The sequence below is a fragment of the Salmo trutta genome, chromosome 15 (assembly GCF_901001165.1).
Source record: "Salmo trutta chromosome 15, fSalTru1.1, whole genome shotgun sequence".
Lineage (NCBI taxonomy): Eukaryota > Metazoa > Chordata > Actinopteri > Salmoniformes > Salmonidae > Salmo > Salmo trutta.
Window position 1 is genome coordinate 48,679,315 of NC_042971.1, and position 9,967 is coordinate 48,689,281.

Sequence of the window (9,967 nt, forward strand, 5' to 3'; positions counted from 1 at the left end):
TATAATGAAGGTGGTTGGGTGTATAATGAAAGGAGGGTGGTTGGGTGTATAACGAAAGGAGGGTGGTTGGGTGTATAATGAAAGGAGGGTGGTTGGGTGTATAATGAAAGGAGGGTGGTTGGGTGTATAATGAAAGGAGGGTGGTTGGGTGTATAACGAAAGGAGGGTGGTTGGGTGTATAACGAAAGGAGGGTGGTTGGGTGTATAATGAAAAGAGGGTGGTTGGGTGTATAATGAAAGGAAGGTTGTTGGGTGTATAATGAAAGGAGGGTGGTTGGGTGTATAATGAAAGGAGGGTGGTTGGGTGTATAACGAAAGGAGGGTGGTTGGGTGTATAATGAAAGGAGGGTGGTTGGGTGTATAACGAAAGGAAGGTGGTTGGGTGTATAACGAAAGGAGGGTGGTTGGGTGTATAACGAAAGGAGGGTGGTTGGGTGTATAATGAAAGGAGGGTGGTTGGGTGTATAATGAAAGGAGGGTGGTTGGGTGTATAATGAAAGGAGGGTGGTTGGGTGTATAACGAAAGGAGGGTGGTTGGGTGTATAATGAAAGGAGGGAGGTTGGGTGTATAACGAAAGGAGGGTGGTTGGGTGTATAATGAAAAGAGGGTGGTTGGGTGTATAACGAAAGGAGGGTGGTTGGGTGTATGACGAAAGGAGGGTGGTTGGGTGTATAATGAAAAGAGGGTGGTTGGGTGTATAATGAAAGGAAGGTTGTTGGGTGTATAATGAAAGGAGGGTGGTTGGGTGTATAATGAAAGGAGGGTGGTTGGGTGTATAACGAAAGGAGGGTGGTTGGGTGTATAACGAAAGGAGGGTGGTTGGGTGTATAATGAAAAGAGGGTGGTTGGGTGTATAATGAAAGGAAGGTTGTTGGGTGTATAATGAAAGGAGGGTGGTTGGGTGTATAATGAAAGGAGGGTGGTTGGGTGTATAACGAAAGGAGGGTGGTTGGGTGTATAATGAAAGGAGGGTGGTTGGGTGTATAACGAAAGGAAGGTGGTTGGGTGTATAACGAAAGGAGGGTGGTTGGGTGTATAACGAAAGGAGGGTGGTTGGGTGTATAATGAAAGGAGGGTGGTTGGGTGTATAATGAAAGGAGGGTGGTTGGGTGTATAATGAAAGGAGGGTGGTTGGGTGTATAACGAAAGGAGGGTGGTTGGGTGTATAATGAAAGGAGGGAGGTTGGGTGTATAACGAAAGGAGGGTGGTTGGGTGTATAATGAAAAGAGGGTGGTTGGGTGTATAACGAAAGGAGGGTGGTTGGGTGTATGACGAAAGGAGGGTGGTTGGGTGTATGACGAAAGGAGGGTGGTTGGGTGTATAATGAAAGGAGGGTGGTTGGGTGTATAATGAAAGGAGGGTGGTTGGGTGTATAATGAAAGGAGGGTGGTTGGGTGTATAAGGAGGGTGGTTGGTGTATAACGAAAGGAGGGTGGTTGGGTGTATAATGAAAGGAGGGTGGTTGGGTGTATAACGAAGGAGGGTGGTTGGGTGTATAACGAAAGGAGGGTGGTTGGGTGTATAACGAAAGGAGGGTGGTTGGGTGTATAACGAAAGGAGGGTGGTTGGGTGTATAACGAAAGGAGGGTGGTTGGGTGTATAAAGAAAGGAGGGTGGTTCGGTGTATAACGAAAGGAGGGTGGTTGGGCGTATAACGAAAGGAGGGTGGTTGGGCGTATAACGAAAGGAGGGTGGTTGGGCGTATAACGAAAGGAGGGTGGTTGGGCGTATAACGAAAGGAGGGTGGTTGGGTGTATAACGAAAGGAGGGTGGTTGGGTGTATAACGAAAGGAGGGTGGTTGGGTGTATAACAAAAGGAGGGTGGTTGGGTGTATAATGAAAGGAGGGTGGTTGGGTGTATAACGAAAGGAGGGTGGTTGGGTGTATAATGAAAGGAGGGTGGTTGGGTGTATAACGAAAGGAGGGTGGTTGGGTGTATAATGAAAGGAGGGTGGTTGGGTGTATAACGAAAGGAGGGTGGTTGGGTGTATAACGAAAGGAGGGTGGTTGGGTGTATAATGAAAGGAGGGTGGTTGGGTGTATAACGAAAGGAGGGTGGTTGGGTGTATAATGAAAGGAGGGTGGTTGGGTGTATAACGAAAGGAGGGTGGTTGGGTGTATAATGAAAGGAGGGTGGTTGGGTGTATAATGAAAGGAGGGTGGTTGGGTGTATAATGAAAGGAGGGTGGTTGGGTGTATAATGAAAGGAGGGTGGTTGGGTGTATAACGAAAGGAGGGTGGTTGGGTGTATAACGAAAGGAGGGTGGTTGGGTGTATAATGAAAGGAGGGTGGTTGGGCGTATAATGAAAGGAGGGTGGTTGGGTGTATAATGAAGGTGGTTGGGTGTATAATGAAGGTGGTTGGGTGTATAATGAAGGTGGTTGGGTGTATAATGAAGGTGGTTGGGTGTATAATGAAGGTGGTTGGGTGTATAATGAAGGTGGTTGGGTGTATAATGAAGGTGGTTGGGCGGATAATGAAGGTGGTTGGGTGTATAATGAAGGTGGTTGGGTGTATAACGCTAACATGTAGCAATCTAAAGGTTGTGTGTTCACATCTCATCACAGACAACTTCAGCATTTTAGCTAATTAGCAACTTTTCAACGACTTACTACTTTTTAGCTACTTAGCATGTTAGCTAACCCTTCCCCTAACCCTACTGTACATAGGGCTAGGGGAAGTACATATTGTACATTTTGTAATTTCATAACATACTGTACGTTTAGCAAATTCATAACATATTGTACATTTCGTAAATTCGTAACATTTCATACGAATTGTAATTCGGAACATATCACATGAAATGGATGATGGACATCCACAAATGAATAAATACCATACCGTAACATATCCATACTAAATGGAGTATATCGGATTTATGTACAGAATAATACAAAATGCTCTGAGACCAGGTTGAGTATCTACATAGCACAAGCAGCAGGCAGGCTGATCAAGCTTGTCATCCACATGTCATCCAGCTTGATCCCAGGAACGGTAGTTGCTGCTTTTGCAACAGCTAATGGGGATCCTAATAAAATAACAAATAACAAATGTTCATATTCAGACTGGACCCATCTCTACAGCAATCACCATGACTAGTTCATACGATGAGGAAGAAATGTACTGTATTCACACTCCCAACAATATAAGATGCTAGCTAATTATTGTTCTGTGGAATTCTGGGACTTCAAACAAAAGGTGGCTGCTTATCTTTGTGAATCAATGTGATTGTTACAGGGACTTTATGTCTCATCAGAGGGGACCAAGGTCAGATAGTGACATCATGCCCTGACATCATGCATTCGCTTAACTAGAACTATTACTAATATTTACTATGTCAAATATGAGATTGTATCATTACAGTACTGACTACACACATGGAGGGGCTGAAATATACTTCTGGGATCATAACTCATGCAAACGAACCACTCCTTACTGATGCCATTATAGTGATCAGTGATCTGAGATGTCACCATCCCATCTCACACCCACTCACTGTCCATTAGTATGATACAAAATGATTTTCCAATCTGTCCCATTAAACGATAGCTGGCGTGGTGCTCTGAGTCTGGATGGACCCATTGGAGATGATTCATTATTAAAACAATCATTAGCACTGGCTAGCGTTAGCTCCTTTTATTGATCACTCACTGACGAGCAGGCTGCTGGAGCAGCAGTCACTGAGGGGGGAGGAGGGGGTAAGTAAGTACCCTGATTATCTGTCGCCCAAATGAAGAGCACCACTCCTGTTTGATGCTACCAGGCATAACTCTTACAGGATGGATGGTGAGCTGTCTGTCTCCAGTGTGTCTTACACTGCTACTCTGCTCATACATATAATTAACTCTGGGCTCATTTGTTCAGATCAATGGCTACAGGTCACTGGAGCCTGGAGCTGGATATCAGTGCGGGCACAGCTCTCAGCGCTAGGGGTCTAATGGGTTATCATTATGACCATCTGCATACAGTAGGTGTTCCTATCTTATGCAAACATGGGTAGCTACAGTTTTTATTAGATCAAAATAATAAAAGTTAGTCTGGGTCTTTGAAAAGCACTATTCAAAATACTATAACATCCTGATCTAAATGTATCAATTAAACTCAAATCCGAGCACGATGGAAATCATATTTGGTAACGACAAAAAAACTCCCTGTCAGCGTTTGAGAGGTGAGATCAATGGTGCACGTCTAACGTGGGTGTTCCTCTAGTGAGGCGACACTGCATGACTTCTAAAGCAGGGCCATGGTAGAGCACAACACTAATGATGCTGTTCCTCAGCCTGGGTAGGAAGGAGAGGCAGGAGATACAGCAGCCCACTAGTCTCTCTGTCTCTATTTCTGCACTCTGATACAATGATACATATACAGATATACAGACAGAGGTAGAGAGGCTTTGGCTGGAGCCTGCTGCCTGATAGACAAGCCTGTGGGCTTCAGTGCAGGGAGTGTGGTGTGTGTGTTTGTGTGTTTGTGTGTTTGTGTGTGTGTGTGTGTGTGTGTGTGTGTGTGTGTGTGTGTGTGTGTGTGTGTGTGTGTGTGTGTGTGTGTGTGTGTGTGTGTGTGTAGGTGTGTGTGTGTGTGTGTGTGTGTGTGTGGGTGCACGTGTGTATGGTTGAATGTTTGTGGTTGTATGAGTGTGTGTAGCCTCTGGGGCTAGGTTTGTGGAGCATGGTGTGGGTATGCTGTGTGGGTTGATTTGCTTGTAGATGTTTTTAGCAAATACGCTTTCTGACATGATGCCAAGGGGGCACCACTGCTAACCTCCTTTGTTAATGTCAACGCTGCAAAACACTTCTTCACATTCTTCATAACAGTTCAAGTACAGTCCCATGTCAAAATGAAAAGATAATGGATGTTTGAAGTTTTCTGACTATTTCTGTTTTCATATCTGCTCTGGTATATATACACCGAGTGAACAAAAACTGATCTTTCCATGACATAGACTGACCAGGTGAATCCAGGTGAAAGCTATGATCCCTTATTGATGTCACCTGTTAAATCCACTTCAATCAGTATAGATGAAGGGGAGGAGACGGGTTAAAGAATGATTTTTAAGCCTTGAGACATGAAGTGTGTGTGTTTGCCATTCAGAGGGTGAATGGGCAAGATAAAATATTTACCGTAAATTCCGGACTATAAGCCGCAACTTTTTTCCCAGCTTTGAACCTCGCGGCTTAAACAATGACGCGGCTAATATATGGATTTTTCCCGCTTTCAAATTTCTTTTCCCAAAAAAACACATTCTGTGACGTGCTCAGTTTTTTGGCGGCATGAAGCTTTCATTAGACCAATGAAATTGCCGAACGGGTTAAGGTCAAACAACTTTTTTGTTTACTGTTTAGATTAAATCGAGCGCTCTCAAACTTCCCATCATTCTGATTACGGTAGTCATTTTGTCACCCTCATCATGGCAAAGACACGGAGAAATGCATATGATGCAGCTTTCAAGTTGAAGGCGATTGATCTGGCTGTTGGCAAAGGAAATAGAGCTTCTGCATGGGAGCTTGGTCTTAATGAGTCCATGATAAGACGTTGGAAACAGCAGCGTGAGGAATTGACTCAGTGCAAAAAGACAACTAAAGCTTACTGCTAATTTTGTATTTTTTGTTACAAGCCGTGTTTCGTTAAAGCCTATTTATTTTTGTTACAAGCCGTGTTTCGTTAAAGCCTATTTATTTTTGTTACAAGCCGTGTTTCGTTAAAGCCTGTGTAGGCTTTAAGTTCATTTGTTTCAATGTACCGGTAGGCACCTGCGGCTTATAGACATGTGCGGCTTATTTATGTTCAAAATAATATTTTTTTTTAAATTCAGTGGGTGCGGCTTATATTCAGGTGCGCTTAATAGTCCGGAAATTACGGTAAGTGCCTTTGAACCGGGTATGGTATAGATGCCAGCTACACCGGTTTGAGTGTGTCAAGAACTGCAACGCTGCTGGGTTTTTCACACTCAATAGTTGCCCGTGTGTATCAAGAATGGTCCACCACCCAAAGGACATCCAACTTGACACAACTGTGGAAAGCATTGGAGTGGACATGGGCCAGCATCCCTGTGGAACAAGTTTGACACCTTGAACTGAGGCTGTTCTGAGGGGAAAAGGGGGTGCAACTCAATATTAGGAAGGTGTTCCTAATGTTTTGATCACTCAGTGTGTATAGTATCTGTGTGTGTGTGTTGCTCTGTTTGGAACATGTTGAAGTATGTTCCACCCTGATGTCTTGTTATTTTAAGACAGTATGCATGTGAGAGAGGGGGAATTGAGAGAGTCTGTGGGTGTAGGTGCACATATGTGTGTGTGTGTGTGTGTGTGTGTGTGTGTGTGTGTGTGTGTGTGTGTGTGTGTGTGTGTGTGTGTGTGTGTGTGTGTGTGTGTGTGTGTGTGTGTGTGTGTGTGTGTGCCTGTGGGTGCAGGGATGTGTGCACATGTGCCAGTGGGTGCAGGGATGTGTGTGTGTGTGTGTGTATTCCAGTGAGTGCAGCGATGTGTGTGTGTCTCTGAGCCCCGGGATTAAAGAGGGTAAATGCTGTGTGATTGCTACCTGTGGGCTACAGAAAGAAGTCAATTTCCCCCTTTGGCAGCCAATCAGCCGAATGGTGCTGTGTGTAATGTCTGTGGTGCCCAGAGGAACAGGCTTTAGTCAGAAACAGCCTCAGCCCCTCCACTCTGGGATTCACCATTCAACCTCTACATGAGTGGGGGCTAAACACGCTACTCACCTGCACACATGCAAACATACTGTATGCACGTACATGCAAGCACACATATTCACACACGAACATGCATATGCATATGAGGGTGGGTGAGGGTGGGGATGAGGGTGGGGGTGACGGTGGGGGTGGGGGTGAGGGTGGGGATGAGAGTTGGGGTGGGGGTGAGGGTGGGGGTGGGGATGAGGGTGGGGATGGGGATGAGGGTGGAGGTGGGGATGAGGGTGGGGGTGAGAGTGGGGGTGGGGATGAGGGTGGGGGTGGGGATGAGGGTGAGGGTGGGGGTGGGGATGAGGGTGGGGATGAGGGTGGGGGTGGGGGTGAGGGTGGCGGTGGGGATGAGGGTGGGGGATGAGGGTGGAGGTGGGGATGAGGGTGGGGGTGAGAGTGGGGGTGGGGATGAGGGTGGGGGTGGGGATGAGGGCGTGGGTGAGGGTGGGGGTGGGGATGAGGGTGGGGATGAGGGTGGGGGTGGGGGTGAGGGTGGGGATGAGGGTGGGGATGGGGATGAGGGTGGAGGTGGGGATGAGGGTGGGGGTGAGAGTGGGGATGGGGATGAGGGTGGGGGTGGGGATGAGGGTGGGGGTGAGGGTGGGGGTGGGGATGAGGGTGGGGGTGGGGATGAGGGTGGGGGTGGGGGTGAGGGTGTCGGTGGGGGTGGGATGAGGGTGGGGATGAGTGTGTGGAGGACTTGCGTCAGACATAAGGGTTTAGCATCAAACATCATTCACTCACACTGATAATGACTGATGTAGAGAGAAACAGTAGGAGAGAAGAAGAGAGCGATAGAAGAAAAGGGAATTGAGTAAGGAGATAAGGACACAGATAGAGAGAGAGAGAGAGAGAGAGAGAGAGAGAGAGAGAGAGAGAGAAGAAAAGGAAATCGAGTGAGACGATAAGGACAGAGAGAGATAAAGAGAGTACTGTCTGAAGGAGGACAGCATGCCTGTGTCTGTGTTGTGTCTCAGTCTTAATGATGTCCAGATTCAACTTTTTCAGACAGAGCCTCTGCAGTGACAGACTAGTATTGGTGCAACCCTGTGTTAAAAAATCTCTTTCAGTTTAACAAGACTGTCGCTATGCTACAAAAATCCTATTCTCATTAACTTCTTTGGGATAGGGGGCAGTATTTTCACATCCGGATGAAAACCATGCCCAAATTAAACTGCCTGTTACTCAGGCCCAGAAGCTAGGATATTCATATAATTAGTAGATTTGGATGGAAAACACTCTGCAGTTTCTAAAACTGTTTGAATGATGTCTGTGAGTATAACAGAATTTATTTGGCAGGCGAAACCCCGAGGACAAACCAACCAAGATTTGTTTTTTTGTGGTCACTCTCTTTTCAATAGGTTTCTTTGGGAACCTAGATTTCTAAGGCAGTTGCTTGCAGTTCCTATCGCTTCCACTGGATGTCAACAGTCTTTAGAAATCGGTTTATGTTTTTCCTTTGTGTAATGAAGAAGTAAGGCTGTCCAGAATGAGGCTCGAGGGAAGTGTACTGTTTGATAGAGGCGCATGACCAGAAAGCACGGTCCACATTGTTTTCCTCCGGTATTGAACGCTGTTTATGCAGTCTAAAATTTGATCGATTATTTACGTTAAAAAATACCTAAAGTTGTTTTAGGAAAGTTGTTTGAAATGTTTGGACAAAGATTATAGGTAACTAATGAGATATTTTGTAGTCATGTGGCGCGAGTTGGAACCGGTGTTTTTCTGGATCAAACGCGCCAAATAAATGGACATTTTGGATACATAACAACGGAATTAATCGAACAGAAGGACCATTTGTGATGGTTATGGGACATATTGGAGTGCCAACAGAAGAAGATCTTCAAAGGTAAGGCATGCATTATATGTTATTTCTGACTTTTGTGCTGTGCCTGGCGGGTTGAATTCTGATTGTCTGTGTTTGTTTGATGGGGTGCTGTCTTCAGATAATAGCATGGTTTGCTTTCGCCATAAAGCCTTTTTGAAATCAGACACTGTGGTAGGACTAACAAGAAGTATATCTTTAAAATGGTGTATAATACTTGTATGTTTGAGGAATATTAATTATGAGATTTCTGTTGTTTGAATATGGCGCCCTGCAATATCACTGGCTGTTGTCGAGGTGCATCCCATATATCCCAGAGAAGTTAACCGTGTGTGTGTGTATGTGTCAGCGTGTGTGTGTGTATGTGTCAGCGTGTGTGTGTGTATGTGTCAGCGTGTGTGTGTGTATGTGTCAGCGTGTGTGTGTGTATGTGTCAGCGTGTGTGTGTGTATGTGTCAGCGTGTGTGTGTGTATGTGTCAGCGTGTGTGTGTGTGTGTATGTGTCAGCGTGTGTGTGTGTATGTGTCAGCGTGTGTGTGTGTATGTGTCAGCGTGTGTGTGTGTATGTGTCAGCGTGTGTGTGTGTATGTGTCAGCGTGTGTGTGTGTATGTGTCAGCGTGTGTGTGTGTATGTGTCAGCGTGTGTGTGTGTATGCGTCAGCGTGTGTGTGTGTATGTGTCAGCGTGTGTGTGTGTATGTGTCAGCGTGTGTGTGTGTATGCGTCAGCGTGTGTGTGTGTATGTGTCAGCGTGTGTGTGTGTATGTGTCAGCGTGTGTGTGTGTATGTGTCAGCGTGTGTGTGTGTATGCGTCAGCGTGTGTGTGTGTATGTGTCAGCGTGTGTGTGTGTATGCGTCAGCGTGTGTGTGTATGTGTCAGCGTGTGTGTGTGTATGTGTCAGCGTGTGCGTGTGTATGTGTCAGCATGTGCGTGTGTATGTGTCAGCGTGTGTGTTCTAGGGGTGTGGTAAAGGGCATAGTAAAGTTTTCACTGAATAATTCATCTACTTGATTTTCTGACCGAACTGGGTAGCTGAAGGGTGAGTCTGGGTTTGTATATGTGTGTCTGTTCGACCTCAACCATGTTGATCTCTTTTGTTCATGTTTAAAGGTTTGGTCCATGTTGATCTTTAAATGCACTCCTGGGTTGATAAAATGTTGTCCACAGGACACACCACAACCAGACACAGTGCACATGAGAAAAACATTCACACTGGTAGTTTTACTGACCCGAGTTCTCGTCCACCCTCTCCTCTACGGTGTGTTCTTTCTGGTGGACCCACTCGCTGTTGCATTTGAAGTAGATCTGAGTGGCGGGCGTGGCCTTGCAGTATAGATTGACAGGTTTGTTCTTGACGATGTACGCCTCCTCGGGCTCCATCAGGAACACCGGGAGGGGCTCCGGGGGGTCCGAGGGGAAGGTCTCTGGCAGATCACCCAATC

At 46.1% G+C, this 9,967-nt stretch overlaps 1 protein-coding gene across 2 annotated transcripts in view; it reads right to left on the bottom strand.

The window, feature by feature from the left end:
- The window catches only part of LOC115149218 (netrin receptor UNC5C), a 102,015-nt gene extending 92,054 nt beyond the window's left edge, over window positions 1–9,961 (bottom strand). For both annotated transcript variants that reach the window (XM_029691880.1, XM_029691879.1), the window contains exon 1: window positions 9,755–9,961. In XM_029691880.1, coding sequence (XP_029547740.1) covers window positions 9,755–9,905 — 151 coding nt within the window. In that variant the 5' untranslated portion in view covers window positions 9,906–9,961. The remainder of the gene's footprint in view (window positions 1–9,754) is intronic.
- Between the last annotated feature and the right edge of the window lie 6 nt (window positions 9,962–9,967).